At 43.5% G+C, this 20482-nt stretch overlaps 1 protein-coding gene across 14 annotated transcripts in view; it reads left to right on the plus strand.

Moving 5' to 3' along the window:
• The window catches only part of LPP (LIM domain containing preferred translocation partner in lipoma), a 792938-nt gene extending 775791 nt beyond the window's left edge, over nt 1-17147 (plus strand). For all 14 annotated transcript variants that reach the window (XM_075556195.1, XM_075556197.1, XM_075556200.1 and 11 more), the window contains 2 exons: nt 528-648; nt 3318-17147. In XM_075556195.1, the coding sequence (XP_075412310.1) occupies nt 528-648; nt 3318-3446 (250 nt within the window). In that variant the 3' untranslated portion in view covers nt 3447-17147. The remainder of the gene's footprint in view (nt 1-527; nt 649-3317) is intronic.
• The last annotated feature ends 3335 nt before the right edge of the window (nt 17148-20482 follow it).

The following is a 20482-nucleotide window of genomic DNA, read 5'->3' on the forward strand; positions in this document are numbered from 1 at the left end:
CCAAACAAATAAAACCCACGACCATCAAGCCTTTATAGTAAATAGTACTTACGGTCTATGCTCTTCATCCATAGGAGCCCTGGTATTCTAGTGGGTTAAGGGTTGGGCTTCTGACTGCAAGATCATCAGTTCAAAACCACCAGCTGCTCCATGGGAGAAAGATGAGGTTTTCTACTCATGTAAAGATTTACCATCTCAGAAACCCACAAAGGCAATGCTACTCTATTGTATAGGGTCACTATGAGTCAGAATCAACTCATTGGCACTGGTTTTTATGGCTCTTCATGCATGAGTAATTCACACATTTATATTCCCAATTATAATATGTCAACTCTTACCAGTCTCAGAGCTTATTTACAGAAGAAGAGATAGAGACAGGAAGGCAAAGGGATTTGCTCAGGGACCCTGGTGGGTAGTCGATCACATATCCTATTGCTTCATTTATAGCCTTTTCTTTTGCCCTGTGTCGCACTCTTTTGTCAGCGTTTATGCCTGGTATATAATCAGAACTATCTCCCTCTTTGCAGGAAATTTGCCCCCCGATGTTCTGTGTGCAAGGAACCTATCATGCCGGCCCCTGGCCAAGAGGAGACTGTCCGTATCGTGGCTCTGGATCGTGATTTCCATGTGCACTGCTACCGGTGTGAGGTCTGTGGTCAGAATCCCCATCAACTGCCACTGCATGGCAGCACTGAAAGTTCCGTTTAGAGCTGACTTGTTATATATGTATTGATTCACCTGGGAAAAACCTTCATTCTTCTCCTCATAACTTGGGTTTTAGAGCTAACCCTGGCATTTCCTGTAAATGCCATTGGTTACATCACTTTACCTCCCCCAAAGGATCCAAATTCTTAACTCTCCAACATAAAGCTGAAATACAAAATTATATATTAAAGGGTGTTGTACATTTTAAAATGTTAAATTAGTAGAAATGGTATTATTAGTATACTATTGAATCTTGAGCTTTGGCTCTGACACGATAAAAAGCATTCTTGTATGTGTGAGGAGTTTGAGCTCCTTGTGCAAAGTTATGGATCATGATCTATTTAGTAATCCCTGACTGAGCACCTGAGACAAGAGTAAGATGATTGCTAAGGGAGAATTCTTCACAAGGTGCTAGGAGAACGCATAGCCTAGACCTGATCTTAAGTTGCAAATGGCAAGGCTGACTTCTCAGAGGAGGTCCTCTGCAGCCTGAGAGACATGTAACCATCCAGGACAACAAGGCTTTCCTCTACCATTTAGACATCAAAAGGGCAGCACATTCGCAAAGTAGAATGAGTTTTAAAGGTTTTCTAACCTGGTTCAGCAAGTTGCTCAGACCCTCTCTTTTGAAGCAGTTGTCTTGTTTTTAACAGATTTTAGTTCCCATTTCCAACTGTGGTGTATAATACAAACGTCCTTACTACTGCATCCTTGGGCGAGTAGCCCATATAATCTAGCTAGGAGGAGAACAGGTGTCGAAACAGGTTATGCATTGGGCTGCTAAGTACAAGGTCCGCAGTTTGAAACCATCAGCCACTTCATAAGAGAAAGATACGACTTTCTACTCTCTTGCAGAGTTAGAGTCTCTCAGAAACCCACAGGGGCATTTCTCCTTGTCCTAGAGGGTCACTGTGGGTCAGAATGGACTCTGTGGTATAGCATTGCTTTTTCAATATATCAAAGGGCCACAGGGGTGGGGGTGAGAAGGAGAGGCGCTGATACCCTGGGCTCAATAGAAAGTAAATGTCTAGAAAAGAACTATGGTAACATAAAATATGTAAAAATATGTCTGATACAATTGATGTATGTATTACAATGGGAGTTGTAAGAGCCCCCAATAAAATGATCTTTTTATAAAAAGTAAATTAAAAAAAACAACCTCCATATACACAACATTTATAACCAAGGCTCTAGAGGAACAGCAAAGCCCAGCATCCCTTTCTATCGGATCTGAACCCTCCATGTGTCAGAGCTCATGGATCCATGCTGCAGAGAACCCTTTACAGAGAGATGCAGCCTCTACGACAGAGATTGAATGCAAAGGCTTCCCAGCATGCCTCACATACTTGACATACATGTCTGGAGTCTTTGACTTCACGTGTGTGTGTGTGTGTGTGTGTGTGTGTGTACTCAAGACATTGCACCAAATGTCTTTCTCTTCCCAGATAGAATGGCAGCCCTAGGGACTAACGTGCACTCCGCAGTGGTGAGCCGGGCGTGGTTCTGTTTTGCATAGACTGCTATGAGTCAGAACCCAGCGCCATGGTGCCTCACATCACCACATAGATGACATCACCTTAGACGTGCTGAGAATACTTTTGAGAATCAATAGTGTAGGACGGGAAGAACACTGAATTAATGTCCCATTTCTGACTCCTGGAAACCCCCTTCCCATCCTTGTGACAACCCCATGTATCACAGACACTTTTCGAGGGCTGGGGTTTCAGAATAGATCCTCAGGCTTTCTTCCCAAGAGACCCCTGGGGGTTGAACTTCCCACCTTTGGTCGAGAGCCACAAACTTCGCTTAGCTCTCTGCTGCTCCCGCTCTGCATGGATAAAATCCGACGTTGTACTGGACACGTCGCTGGCTTCTTTCAATCCGACGATGGAAGCGCTGTTGTCTGCTCTGCGCATATGTCCCACTGCCGTGGAGCCGAGTCCAGCTCACAGGGAGGGACCCCCGGCAGTCTTTCCAAAACTATACTTCTTGAAAAGAGCAGTCAGCCTCCTCGTTCCTCACAGAGAGGCGAGGGGGTTAAGCCACGAAGCTTGCGGTGAGCTGCCCGCTCCCTGACTTTCTTACAAGTAGAAAGTGTGCCAACTCGTCAGTGGGCCCTCTGCTTGGTTGGAATCACTTTACAGCTCTGCTTTTGTCTAGAAATGCCCAAGAAATGCCAGTCTTGTGCAAGTGCAGTCGCTTTGGGAGATCCTGAAACACTGCTAAAGACTGAAGCTGAACTTGAGGGTTGAGATGAACTTGGGGGGGTAGGAATCTGTGCTCCTTTTGTTTCCTCATGGTCTTGCTGGAGAAGGCTAGGCGGGGACAAAACGATTGCTCAGGAACCCAAGTCCTGGCTGTGCCTTTCTCCTTACGGCACCTTAGAAGAAGGGCCATCCTGTGCATTTATAGCCCCCATCTCTACCTCATTTTAAGGAAGATGGTATTTCCTGGTGGAAGGACTACAACGGTGAGTCAGCACTTGGCGAAACGGGAAAGGTCCTAAGTTGCCACTTTATAGAGGGTTTTGAATAGAAAGCCAAGCCATTTGGCCTGCGCTGCGTACTTTCTACTGCATGGACGTCATTTCCATCTGTCTTGGCTTTTCCTAGGATTGTGGCGGCCTGCTGTCCGAAGGAGACAACCAAGGCTGCTACCCCCTGGATGGGCACATCCTCTGCAAGACCTGCAACTCTGCCCGCATCAGGGTGCTGACCGCCAAGGCGAGCACTGACCTGTAGATCCTGACGACCCGGTTGGGGGTTGGGGAACACGGAGAAGAATGAAACACAAGAAAACCGGCTACAGGGAAATAGCGATAAGGAAATCCTGCTTTGGGACAGTCTCTGTTCTTCACCTGCGATTTAGCCTTACTTTAGGAACACACAGAATATGAAATATTTTAAACACCCTTACCAAATACACATTTCACATTGAATCATGTAGAGCCTCGATAGGCTTTGTTCTCAAGGCCCTTCCACGATTTTGCACGGATGATGCGCCATCCCACTCACTTCTGCTTTCCTGTAACTTGTAATCCCTGTGTTGGGCTCACTTTTCATTTGGCTGAATGGCTTTTTTGAGTGTGGTATTTGCTGTCACGCAGTTTTTCATGGGTGAGTCTGCCAAACCCGCAGGTGCCTGGGCCTGAGGGCTCTAGTCTCTCATGTCCATGTTGCTTGGCATCATAAAGGTTCAATGCTCTTTGTCTGCATATTGAAAAGAAGACCTGCAGATCTTTCCATTGTGAGGGTGAAGGGGGCCACATTTTATATGTTGGGTTACCAAGCATGTAAACTGTGTATTAGGTAGGTTAAAGTAAGCCCATTTTAATTTGCACCCATCCAAATTCTAATCTGAATGACCCAGAATTCAGGGCTCATTTTGAAAAAGTGCACCAGGCCACACCTCAGGAGAGGTGGGTGAGAAACAAAGCTTGGCATTTTTTTCTAAAGAAACTGTGGATGCCACTGCAAGAAAAATCATACTGGATATAATTGAAATGTCCACTTACTACTCCACAGAATCATCGTGAGCATTCCTTTCCATAGTACCAGGTATAACTTTGATAAACTTGGTTTTCTCTAGAATATAGGCCATACAACGCGGTGCTGTTTTCCATCGTAAATATGGTCATGTTAATACAAGAGGGAGAGCAACAATATGTATATATTGCCTTGTTTCATTACTAGAATGGAAACTGTTTTCTAAAAAGAACTATGGCCATAAAGAATCATGTCCAGTTCACCATCCCCTTCCCAAGACCAGCTACATTCAGTCTCACAATTGCAAGTAAGGGCATATTTCAAATACGCAGCCTTCTTGTTTCCGTTATTTTAAAAAGAGAAGAAAGCTTGAAGATTGTGAAACCACAGTTTTATTATTCTCATAATCCTTTGCAAGTCAAATTACATATTGCAGGAGACATTTTCATATCACTAATGTGACATTTACACCACACTTTCAAAGACAATCACTGGGGGAAAAATTACCTTTTAGAGCTAAAAATATGCAGGGTCTCTGCCTAGAATTTTTATTCAAACTCTTCTTGGCCAGCGCAGTGCTTGCTTGCCAGTGACAGAACCACACTTCATTCGGTTCTAAATGTTTCGTTTAAGGAGAGACACCTAGCTTAGTAATGGCAGGCTGCCGTCTTGTAGAATAATGAAGTATTTGGGACTGAGATTTTTCACACTTTCCTTCAAGTCTTTCACAAATATATACTTTTAAATTATGAAATATTTTAATATACAAAAGATATAAATAATATAATGACCCCTGTATACCTGTGTTCCGCCCAGTTTAAGAATTCAGCTAGGACAAGTAGGAAAGACAATCCCCTGTGACCCCTTCCCTGATTCCACATTTAACTTGTTCATGGGTAGACAGGGATAGAGTTAGGTCTCATAGAGTAGGATTTTCTTTTTCTCCTCGTCCCTCTCATTTTTAAAATGTTAACATTCAGAAGACAAATGCAAACTTACCTGTGCATGTTTTGAATCACAACCTATCCATGCCTCAGGAAGTCCAGAAAGATCTATTTTAGTTGAGTAAGAATAACCTTGAATGGAGGCTTCAAGGAGCCCTGTAGTACAATGGTTAAGCGTGTGGCTTAACCCTCCTCCCCACCCCCACAGTGGCTCTGGAGGAGATCTTCTCCTGTAATTATTACAGCCTGGAAAACCCTCTGGGCCATCTCTACTCTGTCACGTGAGCTTGCTATGAGGCAAAAGATCAACAACAAGCTCAAGTCACCGTGGCTCTAATTAATTTGGGGTTCATTGCTTTCAACACCAAGCAGTTTTGTTGTAAACCACCCAGCTGGGGTCTTGTAGTTTTCCTAATGGGAAATCGTCGGTACCTTGTGTACATTGTAGGATGCAGTGACAGGCGTATCTCCGGTTTTCTATCTTCCAACTTAAAAGCCAGACCAAGCTGGTGACATCAAAGAATCGCGGTCTATTAGACAATTAGGGTGATTGTGTAATCTGCTTGAGTTGATTCCATAACTAATTTTCTGTGAAATAATCGGGGTGGAGGGTAGAGAATTGTAGGTCAAGAGTAGAGAGCCCATGTTATTGAGGGATAGATTTTACCTAACGAATTTCAATCATATTATTATCAATTTTGCCAAAATAAGAACTTAAGAAAGGTCTACTATAAAAATGCAATAACACTCAGTTCTGCTTAATCTTATGTAAGTGAATGTTTACATGCCCCGCAAAAGAGTTCTAAGAAAATGAAGTCACAGACCCATCCTGTTTCATTGCCAACAGAACACTGCTTGCTTGTGGTTTTTATACTGCATTTTTATCACTTAACCTCAAAGGATCTTTACCAAAGAGTTTTTAAATATAAATCTCTTTTTAATATAGACTTATACTTTTATAATACTGAATATGCACACATACATATGCAGAAATAATTAGATTTAGATTTTTTCTTTCACAAAGTCTAATAAGGAAAGGATCCTACACTTTCGTATTTCAGGATTTTTAAAGAAATGTGCGATGTGTTTTGTTTCGTGTCCTTTGTATTAATCACTTGATTTAAGCAATTCCAAGTTACTCTTTACTGCTTTAGCTACATGAATTTTGCCTATAAGAGAGACAAAGAGATTACCTTCATGATTATAATCATTTATTGCCTTTGATCAATTGTCTTGGTAGTTATTACTTAAATCTAAGAGTAGTAGAAAATATCCTTATATAGTCTATAAGAAAAACTATATCAAATTATCCAGATATTTTTAAAAGAATTGTCAAGAACATAAATATTTGTAACTGTATAACATGAGAGAAACAGGAAGGGAATGAAAACACAAACCCACTGGTATTGTGAGCTTTGCAAACGGTGTTAATTTTAACTGAGTTCCTAATTGTCTGGATCCCCAGTCCATACCATCCCAACTCAGTGTGATTGACAGCACTCCCTCCAACACATCGATCAACAGAATTGCCTCTGAAACTAGCCATAGGTCCCAGCATACGGCGTGAGGGTTTTGAGACGCTGGGCAGCTCAAAGTGGTGGATTCCTGCCCTTGTCATTTCCACATTTTTGTGTCTGAAGAGGCAGCTTTTCCAATTAAACTTATTTAATTTGGGTATGTGCTTATTAATGTGGTGGGGTTATCAACATTGTAATTGTTCCTGACAAAAATTCAGCATAGATGTTTATGCTGATGGTTAAAGCCTGTAAAATTTAATTCTTTTGCATTTGGATCCAGGGAAGGCAAGAGGGAGAATTATCCCTGGGGCTACAGGAAAGAGGGAATGAAACGCAGACAAGACCCTGCAAACACCTCCATCAGTTTTCCTAGTTAGTAAAAACCCTATTAATGTGAACCAGCCAGGAATAACCGTGTTATTTCGATTTGATATGGTTTGGGCTTCTCTTGTCAAATCTGTGTCAGTTGCCCCCTGATCCCTCCGTTATCAAGTTTTGAAGGGTGTTGGGGAAATTACGGCAGCTGCTAGGGAGATAGGGAAACACTGGTGTAACCTCACAGCCTCTTACCATTCCTCCTGGCTTGGAATGGCTTTCCCCCCCCATATACGTTTCTAGAAATATTGCAGTTCTACCTTAGTATTTCACATTTGTAGTTTCAACAAGGGATTGTCCATCTGTTACCCAGCACTATAGTACATGTGTGTTATGAATGAAAACTGACAGAATGTTCCATACCCCTGCTTTAGCCATCTGTAGGGCCCCAGTAGACTGAAAAAGATATACCTCGGTACAATGTGCCTCAAGTCCCTTGCCTGGCATCTCTCTGCTGATGCAGTTTCCAGAGAGAGAACCACAGATAGCAGCATAAGTGCATGCCTTATCTCTAATGAAAGTACTTAACACTACTCTGAATCCTCCACTGGAGAGTCCACAATGTAAATAACAGCCCAATGTGAGAAGTCTGGAGTCTTTGTGGAGCATAGTCTAGCATTACTCCTTCTCTTCCGGTTTGTTGGAAGCGCCTCATGCATGGGTCCCTAAATTAGGAGAACAGTCTTGTGCCGGAAAGTGATGTCGTGGGTGTTATCAGTATTTGGCATTTTTATCCTCTTTGATTTTAGTCTGATATGAAAGCAGAGCCTCTAACATTCGGTCAACATGTCCATTTTTTTAATGGCCTTAGTGTTTGTTTGTTTGATGGGATGGTTAGCTTATTGAGTGAACAGGGGACAGAAGAGTTGGGAATCTTGGTTCTCAATGATAACTTTTACTTGTCAGATCAGTACATTCAAACGCATGAGGCTCTTTGGATACTAGATGATTTCACGTCTTTAAAAATGACTTAATTTAAGACACCAGGGTGATAAAACTCTCCCTCCTTTCTCTCCATCTTCTCTTCATGTCCTCCTCCTCCTCGCTTCTCTCTGTTATCTTCCCCTTGATGCCGCCATGCCTGATTTTCTCCTAGAGCAACTAGCTCAGTGCATCACAATGCTGACATAACTAGGATCGCACTGAGGGGAGAAGGCTTCCCCAAACATGTGTGGTGTTTGTGATGCCTTCGTTTTGAAGGACATATATTATCAGCTGTGTTTCTTCATGAGGTAAGATGAGTCTTTCAGCTCTATTTTCATTGGAGACATAGGTCATATCCATTCTTGGCCAATTCATTAATGACTGCTGTAATTTTTTCAGCTATATGCCAAATGCTCTTTCTAAGAAGATGTTAAGAATTTTTCAAAATATAGAACATTTTGACTAACAAAGCAATTCAATTTTTAACGTGGCACATCTATTAAAACTTGGTCACTTTTTTTTACCTCCATGATAGGAAAAATGACCATGTCTTTCTCATAATTTGCTCCCATATAAATAACATACTCATTACATGTAGCTTGCATATCATGCATAGGGGAATAATACATGAGGTAATTACCGACCACTTAGCATGCACATTGTTTGCATGAAAATACGATAACACCCTTCCAGACTGTTAGCACATAGCAGCCCTTTGCTTATGGCAGTAACATTAAACCCTAACCATTGAATCACAACTTTGTTTCTGGTGGATGGGTCAGTATCAGGGTTTTTCTCAGGGCAGAGATTTTAGTTCTGAAATATATTTACACAGAACAACTTGAGAAAAATAAGTCCAGGTTTCTGTAAGTTTTCCTGACCATTCATCATCTTGCAGCATTTAAAATCTGGCCACCCAGAAATGTAGCCCCCACTGCAGAGCTAGCTCTTACCCATGAAAGTTTTCCTTCATGGTAAACTAACATTTGCCTCTGGAGCTACATGAAAAAAAAAGTCTAATGTCTAAATTAAGCATTTTGCAGTTGTTAAAATTGGGGTCTGTGAGTCTTTTAAATGTTGGCAGATGCTGGGGGGAAAATGTCCCCATTGTGTCCCCTTTGTTTGGAAGTGGCTTTAAGATTCTAGGATTATGTTTCCATTGTTTTGTTTCTACCCTCACTTTTACGTTTTCATAGAGTTGATAATTGCTTTTCCATACTGGGGGTCAAATCAAAGGACGCTAAGCATTATTTATATAATTAGGATTTTCATGTGTTTACTGGTTTTATAGTTAGCCCAAGTTTTTTATTTTACCTGTCTCCAGGAAAAGTGGAGTTCAAGGCATCGGGAAGGTTGAGGGAAGAGGCAGTCTAGGATTCAAACGAGAGCATGAGTCTTCTTGTGTAGCGCAATGCTGAAAATGTTCATAGAAGTTTCACGAGACAGGATTATAGCGGGTTTAAACAAGTAAGATATTTGTATTTTCAACATCTATGAGCTGTTTAAACATCACTTTAGATTTTGTAGATCTTTATCCCTTCTCAGAAGAGACCTGAGTGGCATTGCTGTGAACCCAATGCCATGGTCATAACTGCACTGGAAGTTTTAGAAAGTACAGCTCTGAAAGAGAGAGAGAGAGAGAGACACGCGGCTCCTTCTTTTATCGGCAGATGGTGATGCATATTCCAGCATACTCTGAGGCCAACTGCATGGCGCCCGAAAAGTCTCTGAAGGTTTGCGGTTTCCCTTTCTACACATTCAAAGCTTTAGCCCTTTCGACTGTACTCATTCATTATGAACAACAAGGGGTTATGTAAATCCAACCAGTTACTGTTCTTTCATGACCTGCCTGAATGGCGATACTATAAGTGATTTATACTAATTGTCTCTGTTTGACTTGAAAACATGGTCATCTTACCAACTTTAATGAAAAATAACTACAACCCATCATCTTACCCCTTCAATACAGAAATGACCGTGCAAAAGCACAGCACCTGCCCAGAAGTTCTATTTTAGTTGCCCAACATGGAGGGAACTTATTTTATGCAAAGTTGCGTGTGGAGGATGCATTTTTACTAAACTACTTGGCATTTCCCCTTGGAAGCTACACAAGAATTAGTAAAATCTTTGCTCTTTATTTCTGATTGATATTAATTGGCTTTGGGCTCTAACCACATTAACAAATTCTACAAGCAGTTCTACAAACAAAGATTTAAATATCCTAGAGAAAGAGGATAATTTCTTTCAGTATCTAAGCGCTTACATTAATCTGTCCTTCTAATTTTTAATTTTTGCCCGTTACCCACCTAGTTAGGGTCCAGAGAAAACTGTATTCATCTAACTCTAATAGATATTTACTTAAGACACCCAAATAGAAGCCAATGCACTCAGGCCCTGCATGAAGAGTCGAAGTTCAATTCCCAACCCTAGGAGTAGAGTGCGGTGCCAGAAGTGAGATGTGCTGCTGTGTCGTCTTTGGTTCCTCACAAAGGTGGAGGAATTTGTTATTCATTTGGACTGTAAGCAACCTTATTCGATAGCACCTGACCCGTCGGGTTCCTAGGCTATAATCTTCAGGGGGAAGCGGATCAGGCCATTTCTTCCAGAATTGCTAGGTGGCTTCAAACTACCTACCCTACCTTTTGTTAGCGGCCAAACACTTACTTAGCATGCCCCCAGTGTTCCTAACATCCCCAGCACAGCGTTCTTCCTACGCAATGCTGAGTCTTGACCCCTTCAAGGATTCTGGAAACTTCCCTGACAATTCAGCATCTCGCTAAGTGATCATCTAACTGCTTCCATCACACTTTGTACAACCCCCCCCACACACACACACACACAACTTTGAAACTGAGCTGATCTCCCTGTGACTTTACTTCTGTTCTCTTTGGTGACACACAAGACTAACTTTTTAGCACATGGTATGTAATACAATGTCACTTCCACCCTCCATCTTTCTTCCAGATATATTTGCTTGTTTGGGGCCAAGAACTAAAGAAAACAAGCCCACCTTGATTTTTTTAACTTAAATATTAAAAAGACTTATAAGCAGACCTTGTAAAAAATAACCTGCAGGTGTTATGTTAGAGTTTAAGCGCTTTCTTCTGTACTGTCTAATTCAGGAGACAAACTGTCCTGAGAGTTGTTACTTAGCTTCAGGTCTCCCCCTAGTCTCGGACTCCGCCATAAAGGAAGTTCTCCCAGGACCTGGACAATGGGCTAAAGTGGCTGGGAGACGCCAATGGGCGAACCTCTAGTTCAGAAAAGGAAACCTTCTGAAGCAACAGACTGTGGAATTTGTGTCAAGACCTGGTCAGCTGTTCTGTGGAAAAGGTCCTTATTTGTGGAGGAAGGGATGACAGTGTGTCCTGGTGTTATGTGGAAACATAGAAACACTTTCATTTTTGCCCTCGATTATTACTTTAAGTGGTATTCTTTAGTCTCTGGGAAAAGGAGGCTTGTGGCATCTTCAGCCCAGCTTTGAATGCGAGAGAGTCCTGGAGGTACCACCTGTCATCTGTCTCTTGGGCAGGACCTGGGGGCGGTTCTCTGAGCTCTAAAATAAACATTCCTGAGAGAGCTTACAAACTTCTTTCACACAGAAAGCATCCCTGGGAGGAAAGTTATTAATAGCCCTATCCTAGAAGAGAGCGGCGAGGCTAGAATCACTAAATGGCCTGCCAGCAGTGATAGAGCTGGGAAAGTGACTGGGCTGGGGACATGCCTAGCACTTGCAGGCTTACCTCTTACCTATAGCCATGCTCAGGGCTCAAACTGCCTCAAAATATTTTCCTTGCCTCCTGTTAGAAGTCTTCCAGGAAATTTTGCATGAGCCATTTGGCTCTCAGCTGGCAAATCCATGCATACTGTGGGGTTTGAGATCATTTAGAGCCCATGTGTGTGCTGGGCTGTTTGGGTGGGGGACTGAATCACTAAGTACTCTGTCTGATCAGCCCTGTGATGACGTGGTTGGGTAAAGACAACCGATGAGAACAAACAACCGTGGTACCAAAGCTCATGCATCACATTTCCCCAGAGAGAGTTGCTTTACATTCCATTCACTGAAAAACTCTGGAACTGTGAGGTTCAGGGTATCAACGGAGACCATTTCACGTGGAAGTCAGTGGAGGACAGAGGTGGTGTGATCCTTGGGATAAGCAGGCTATGATTCAAGACACCTCCCCCACCCCCTGCAGAAACTGCTGTAGGTACACAGTGCCCATCGGTGCCCTCGGGCCACCTTCATGGGGAGCTTGCTCGGTGCATGCTGCTGCATCAGGCGTTTCTGAACCAACCACCCCATGACCTTGACATATCTGTGGACAACAGGTATTGGACTGATTTGGCCTTTTCCACTTTATGGGCTGGGCTTGCCAGGCTGTTGGTGATTTATGTATCCTACTTGCCCCACCCCCCAAATTGGTACTAAGTTGTTTCCAGGACACCTGGATGTCTCCATATTGATTCCAGAGACTGACCCCATGGCAGTTCAACTGCACCGTCCTTCTCTTGAACTTCACCCCCCACGGAGCTAGGCCTTTTGAGATGTGATCTTGGGCTTTTGTTTCCTTCCATTCTTTACTTCCGGATTTGGACTCTTAAGTTAACTTCTGCAAACTAGTTGAAAAATATCCCCTCTCCACCTTCAGCGAGTCAGGAAAGCTTTCAGGTGATCTCCACGGAGCTTTTAAGGCATTTACCTCCATGGAGTCTCATCCATCAAGGGCTCTCATCATCTATTGATTCCCTGGGTTCGGCAAAAACCAAGCTCAGAATGAATGGACCCTCACCATTGCCCGGCCTTCACACCTGGTGAGTGCAGGAGATGCAGCAAGGCCAGCCACGTGGTCTCAAGGACCTGGAAAGCTGTGTCACTTGCCTGCGAGTCATGGCCAATGAAGTAGAAAGGGAGTCTCATGGGACAGATAGTGTAGCGTCTTACCCCAAGGATGGATTGATAATTACTTCTGAGATTATCTGGGTGAGGACACCTAAGTAGAGGGTGACTTGGAGGGAACTTGTGACATCTTCTTCATGGGAATAAAAGGACCGTGAGGTGGGGAACAAGAACAAGTGGCCCATTCAAAACATAAAGGGAACCCCAACCACCACCACCCCTGATTGCTCTCTCTGTGATGACAGTTTCTCCTCTTCCATTTTACACAGTAGCGGAAAAATACATCCGTGTGGCTCTTAAACCCCAATGGAGCGTGTGTGCGTGTGCTCGCGTGTGTGCACATGAACCTCTTCTAAGAAAGCCATTCGTCAGGGAAAAAAAATCTTATTTTAAAACACTTAGGTTTTTCAGGACAGGAAATTAATAATTCCTAGACCTGACCCATTTTTGTAACTGCCAAAATGGAAAAGAAAAAGCTGTTTAAATTTTGGATGGCTCCATTTATCTCTTAAAATATGCCAAAGCAATTTGAGGTGGGGGTGAAAACGAAGGTCTTTATTCCCCCTGCTTGGTTCCCTTTCTCCTTCTGGCTGTCAGGCAAAGGTTAAGGGACTATCCTTGGGCTATTATTGTTGATGCTTTCTGTGGACACTGCACTGCCCGCCCTGCTTCGTTCTGAGGCCCAAGGGTAGTAATAGTTGCTTTCTCAGCTCCATTTCCTCCATCATGGAGGAGTAAACATTAAGTCTTTCCTCACCAAATTATGCCTTTCATTTCTGAACCACTTTAACAAAGGGGAAACGGTGAGAGCTAGCTTCTCTCGGAAACAATTCTTCTTGCCTTCCTCTCTTGGGAGACAATGCAGAAAAAAGGGGGTGGGGAGAAGAGATTCTCTCTCTCTCTCTCTCTCTCTCTCTCTCTCTCTCTCTCTCTCTCTCTCTCTCTCTCTCTCTCTCTGACAGTGATGATCGCTCAGGAAGCTCAGGAATTGTAAACCAGAAGCAGGAGAATAGCTTAGCTGGGCTATGATGCATCTGCCAATGAATGTCCTCCTGTCAAATGTAAAATTTGGCAGGAAAGGGGGTTTCCATCATTCCGCTGTCCATGGTAGCAAAGTCCTCGGATGAGTTGGTATTTGGGCCGTGTTTGCACGTTAATTCACCTTCGCACCTTCTGCTTAGTTTTTCACTGAATGTCAAGTGCCTCAGCATCTCGGGGAAGATGCTCCCGAGTGAGGGACAAGTGCAGCCGGCCTGGACGGTACCGCTTTGTAACTCAGTGGGGGTGTCAGAACGGAGGGTTCTCCTTGATGAGAGAGATTTAGGGCCCTGGAACCAGGATCTTGCCCCCAATATTTTATCATAAAGTAATAGCCAAACTCATATACAGAAACTTTCCTCCTCTTATTTACCCATGTTTTCTATCGGGAGGAGTGCAAATTACCAAAGAATTCTTCCCTGTGAAACTTAGTCAGGACGTTTCCTGCTAGAGATCTGAATCAGACCCTCATTCTTTCTCCAACACTATCTATTGAGGAGCAGACAGAATGAAGGATGACGACACTTCATGGCCGATTCTTTACTGCGAACGAAGCGATCCTGTGATTGTGCCTGAAGCTAAGGTGTAAACCTAGATACAAGCCGTGTTCAGCTGGGTGTACTAGTGACCTTTCTATCTATGCAGTGGGCTCCCGTAGTCATGGCCTCTTCGCCTTCACCTTTACCGTGACCTTCTCCTTTTGGGAACCTTTCTCGGCTGCTGAACACGGGAAATGTGTGCAATGCTGAGACTCAGAGGCAGGGAAGGGCAGGAATTGGGGAGCGGCGAGTCTGTGAGACGGAGATGAGAGCTTGAGGATAGTAATCTTCACTGAGTCCCACACACCAGCTTTTAGTTCATGGCTTTGTCGCCGGCTTTTCTCTTCCTTCTGTGCCGTCACCTCTGAGTACGACGGCCGCACCTTCTCCAAGTCTGCCTTTTTTAGCAGCTACAGTGCGGTTGGCAAGACTTCCCCAGCTCCGAATAGAGCCATTTGCCGACTCCGGCCCCTTCGCGAGACTGACTCAAATCTGTGATGTTGTGTTCAGCATACACAGCGGCAAAGTGAGAAGATGAACACTAAATATAGGCTGTATTAACTTTACTTTTAGATTTACTGACTTCAAAAAGTGCCTATTCTGAGCCATGTAAACGCTCGTGCTACATGTCTGTGTACACACACACACACCGTGCCTGGAGTCCTGCTGTGCAGCCCTTCAAAGCTGGGCACCCAGAGGAGGGAAGGAAGCCTTGCCAAATGGAAGATAGACGCTCCTTTCCAATAGCCCCTCTCAAGTGGCCCGGGTGAAACGGGCTGCAATCATATTTCCTGAGCATGCCTTGCTGATACAGCCGCTTTATATTTATATCCTCCGGGATGGTGGCATATTTCGGAGGTTGCTTGTGCTCCACTTCAGGAGAATATCTGCTGCACAGAGTTGGAACATTCAGTCAAGGGGGAAAAATGTGGAAAGGAATTCATGGAGCGAGGTTCGCATTAGGATATGGGTCCTAGGTGCATTTTATAAAGTAAGCATCGGGGGGCTCAGGTTGTCAGCACAGTTCTTGTATCGCTCAAGGGAACATCAGCGGCAACTGAAGAAAAGTCTTAGCTCTGCGGGTTGGTGCTCAGGGGGCCAGATCACCTTTGACTCCTGGAAATAGGAGCTTATGTTATTTAATGGCTTTGTTCTCTTACTTCTGTTGCTGACAGAGTAGCTAGGTATTGCTTGCTCACCGGGCAGCTGCATAGCTTAGAAAGATGGATCCGTAATGGGGTGGGGAGTGGAGGGTAACAGGAGAAGGGCCGGGTGAATTGGGCAAAGTAGACAGTGCGTGACTATACAAGAAGGGTTGAAGGTAGGATATGCTTTCAAATAAAAGCTCTGTCTGTGTCGTCTGACTCAAGCTGCTGGTAAATCACCCTTGCCAAGTCCCTTTCCTTCTAAGTCAGTTGACTCTCAAGTCTCTGGGATATGTCCTGTTTGGGGAAAGGGATATACCTCCACTTAGCCTTTCCCCAAGGATGCCTGTGAGGGCCCCTGGGGGCCTCCGCCCCCACTTAGTTTCACCAATTGAAAGTAAAAGAGGACAAGCTATGGAACAGGGCTTCTGCACCATGATAGCCAGCACCCCGTGTTCTCCCCCAAAGGAGCTGCCCTGCATGAACTCTGGTCAAAGTGAGACACCGCTGATTCATACACTCAAACACAGGGGCCACATGCACTTGCCATCATTGTATGAGACCAGACGGTTCCTTAGAGAATGTACCCTTCTTCACCAAAAGCGCTACTCTGCCTGTTAATTGCTGCCATTTCTGTCTTTACCTCGCCCACTTTGGACACTCCTTATAGTTTCTAGAAAATCAAAACCTCGGCCATGACAGGAGTTCAAATCCCTCTGCAGTGGCATAAGGTGCTTTCCCCCTTGGAGATTCAATGGACTAGGAAAGAGACAGTGTAGTTTTGCTTCAATTTGATTATGGTGACCTTGAGAAATTTGGTATGAAGGTTGAATGTCCCTTAGAAGTAGGTAAATCAAGAAGGGGAGGAGCCAGGTTTTCTCCAGCATGTCGACTGAGGAACTATTTCCCCGCAGCTAAGCACAGCAGTAAATCCACTGTGCTCGATCAACCTAGAGAAAGCCAGACCGCTTATAGGAAGGTCTTTTCTCATCTGTAATACTGACCAGACCAAACCCAACCTGCCGATGCTGCCAAGTTGCTTCTGACTCAGAACAACTCTATGGGACAGATTAGAACTGTCATATGAGGTTTACAGGGGTGTAAATCTTTACGGAAGCAGGTTGCCACATCTCCCTCCCCCGGAGGTGACTAGTAGGCTTGGACTGCTGACCTTTTGGTTAGCAGCCAAGTCCTTAACCATTTCTCCATTAAGGGCTCTTGCTATACTGACATTCCTGGTATTCCTAATACCTGTTTCTCGCCTTGTGTTGTTACTCGATTGCGTTTCTCCACTACATCATGAGTAGCACAGGCATATCCGAAATGGCACACTTGGCTCCTTATGCAAAGGTGAGAATGAAATCTGTTATAAGCACATGATTTGGGTCTTCCCTTTTGTATTTATGCACTATCCAACTATTTTAACATGTTTCTATTTAGCTTCTATAAGTTTTTTCTACCAATTGTTTTATGATGCTTTCTAACAATGAATATGAAAATCATACTCCCTTTTTTTCTGTAAAAGAACTGCAACTACTTTATGACATTTAGAAATCCAATAAACTTTAATTACATTTACTTGTCCATGCGTGGAATTCTTTCTGAGTGGGATAATCTCTTTGTCCTTTTCTTCTCACCCCCACTTACTGTGATTCGTTCTTGTTTATGTCACTTGCCTTCCCTATGGTCTCTGAGAAAGGGAATGTCTCAAAGCAGAGGTGATGTCATGGGTAAGAAGGCGCACGCTCCGCACAGAAGATTTTTAAAGCTGGAATGTGTTCTAAAATTACCCGATCACCCTACTCATAATTTTGCAGATTAAAAGTGATTCATGTGTGTGGAGTGTGTTCATGTCCGTTTTCCCTTCTGAATCTGGATTCAAACAAATGAATCTTAGGGTGGTAGGATTGTTCCACTCTTTACTTGAGTTTATCTCACTTTCACACACCTCCCCCCTGTGCACACTGGATAGACAGGATCTGATCTACAGTAGGCACCTTGATCCCTCCTACAGACTTAAATCGGATGTGACACTCGCATCCAAGGACCAGATAGTCTTTTAGAACTGATGGATAGGAACACAAATAATGATGGGGTCAGATCAGGGAGACCGGACTATCTTGATAATAGAGCTGTGATCTCTAATCATTACACCCTCACTGTGAGTTGGAATGGACTCAGTGGCAGTTAATTTTGCCTATTGATATGAAAGAAAAAGAATTAATGACCCAAGATCACCTTCACTTTTACTAAAACTTTAGAAAACTTAATGGACTACATTCTCAGCAGAACCCAAATTCTCTGACAACTGGTTTGGACGCTAAAACCCGAGAAGGACTAGACTAAAGGGTCCCTGTGACTCCCTCCTTGAAAACCGGAAGGAAGTGGCCACATTTAGTCCTGGGGTGTTGTCTCTTCATTGTTTTTAACCCTACAAATGCTGGAGCATCTGGGAACCATAACAAAACTAGCTCACTGACATCATCAATCCTGACTCCGTCACCCTCTAGGATCAGAGTAGAGCTGCCCCTGTGAGTTTCTGAGACCGAACATCTTTATGGGATCAGAAAAGCACCTCTTTCTCCCGCAGAGTGGTTGGTGGGTTCAAAGTGCTGACCTCTTGGTGAGCAGCCCAGTGTGATTCACTACACCACCAGGACAAAAAGCCACCGGTTTTATTTTAACTCTTTGGCATAATTTAGGATGATTTGGGTAAAAGAAACCACAATTTGTTTTCCACCTAAAAATTAGACCCAGTTTATGACATTTGTTTGCAGGATTGTAAATCTAAAAGTGCAGCTTAGATCTTCCCTACCGGCTCTGTTTCCATACGCCGCCTTTCCTACCCCTTTCTACGCCCTGAGCTTTTATTTGGGGCAAATGCTGCCCTTTCGGTGTCCTGTGATAGGCTCTTCAGAGGAATGTGTTCATCATAAGTGTTGTTACTCGCTGTCAAGTCTTGCCTATTGGTTGGCTGGAAGCAAAGGGGATGGGAAGCTGAGAGTGGGGTTGAGGGTTCAATTCCAGGTTTAGAGAGTGCCAAGGGTCATAGTCTGGGGAAAGTCCGCCATTTTAAAGCAGCCAGACAATGCAAAACATCTTTGGAGAAACAAATGATTGGTAAATAATTGAGAGTCTACCATTTATAACTTCTCGCCGGGAACTTTAACACAAAAAGTAGTATGGCATATAAGATATGATATTGTGCTCCCTTTCCCAATCTGAAGATATGTGTTCCTTTTCCCACACACTTTTGGCCACATTTGACCATAGCACTAAAGCCGGACAACAATAGGAGGAAGTCCAACTTTATACAAAAATAAAGAAACCTTAAAAAAACTCTAAATTGAAAAATAATACTACAACTCAACTGTTTTGTGTTGGGGCTAAGAATACAAAAATTGTTTCTCATTTTCAATGGGAAGTCCACTTTAATTCACCAAATTCACAGAACAAGACAAGAAAAATCTTCAGGGTGTTTCAATCGACATGGAGGAAGCACATCCAACCAATGCCATGAGGCCAAATGGGAGCCATTTTGTTCTGTAAACTCAACTCACAAAGATTTTTCCTTAAATACAAAAAAGTGATGAAACATTCCTGATATTTAAAAATCTACCGCCCTCACAGACTGAGAAAGTGATTTCCTTACCTACAGACTGTAGAAATTATCCAAAATGGGTAAAAAATTAGTGTTTTCAAAAGTCATGAACAAAAATACCCCCATCTGTAAAGCATTGTGCCAAAGACTATGTATGTAAAGGGTTGGTGTCTGCTCTGCATTCGACTAGGTCTCACAGGGAACCTACAGGACAGGGTAGAACAGTTCCACCGAGTATCCTAGCTGTCATCTTGGCAAGAGCACACCACCAGGCCTTTTCACAAAGGACCAGCTGTTGGGTTCAAATGGGCAACCTTTCATCCTTTATCAACCAAGTGCTTAACCTCTGTGCCACCAGGGGTCCACATAGCTAAGTCAAAAAATATGGCTGCAAAATTGTAGTCACCGTTCTTGAAATCAAGATCTGAGGCTATTGCTTCTCAATCCTCCATCAATGTCTATCCACTTGTGAAGACTTCTGCACTCCCCAGTTCTCACCATGTCAAAGCACCGTGTACTTTGAGCCAATCTGTCAAGAACAGGCACCCTGCTTTCTGAGCTGGTCTTACTGCCTCGAACTGAACTCTCCTGGCGGATCCCCTTTCAAGTCACTGCTTTGGTGGACTCTCTTATTCGCAGACACCCTCATGAGATTCTGACAAAGGTAGGCCCGAGAGAACTTGTCGGCAGCCATCCCCTGATCACTGAGACATGTTTAAACGCATTTTGCTTGGAATAAATCTGCATATATGAACTGTAATCTATGTAGCAGTCCTTTAGAATATGCTCATATCATTCATATGCATATTTATATGCATATCATAACATAACGGTTAAACAGAAGGAAACGGGAGAAGTACTCCAAGATGCTTTTATTTTACACTCCAATGTGTAGTAAAATCTTGCTTCATCCTTAATATGTAGTTACTTTGGATTAAGGCTGCCCCAGAAAGGGCATAAGAGAAATCCCAATACTTGTCAGCCTTTTTATACAAAATCCAGGAAGCAATCCCTGTCACTCCATGTAGATGCGGATGAATACAAAATGGTGATTGGTGAGCATACTCTCCGTCTGAGTGTTAAGATTAGGGTACTCTTCAATGTGTCACTCTTCTGTCTGGGGCCACTTCTGTAAAGGCCCCTCTCTTTACTGAAACTGGATGCTCCCTCGTCATGTTCTTTCTCATCACAGTGCAAACTATCATGTTCCCGTTACCCAGTTGTACACACAGCTGTCTACACAAGCAATTGAGTTTTGGCTCCTCTAGCAGGAAATTATTAATTCTGGCGCTGCTGCAGAATATAGTGCTGG

This window comes from Tenrec ecaudatus, chromosome 8 (genome assembly GCF_050624435.1).
Source record: "Tenrec ecaudatus isolate mTenEca1 chromosome 8, mTenEca1.hap1, whole genome shotgun sequence".
NCBI classification, from domain to species: Eukaryota; Metazoa; Chordata; class Mammalia; order Afrosoricida; family Tenrecidae; genus Tenrec; species Tenrec ecaudatus.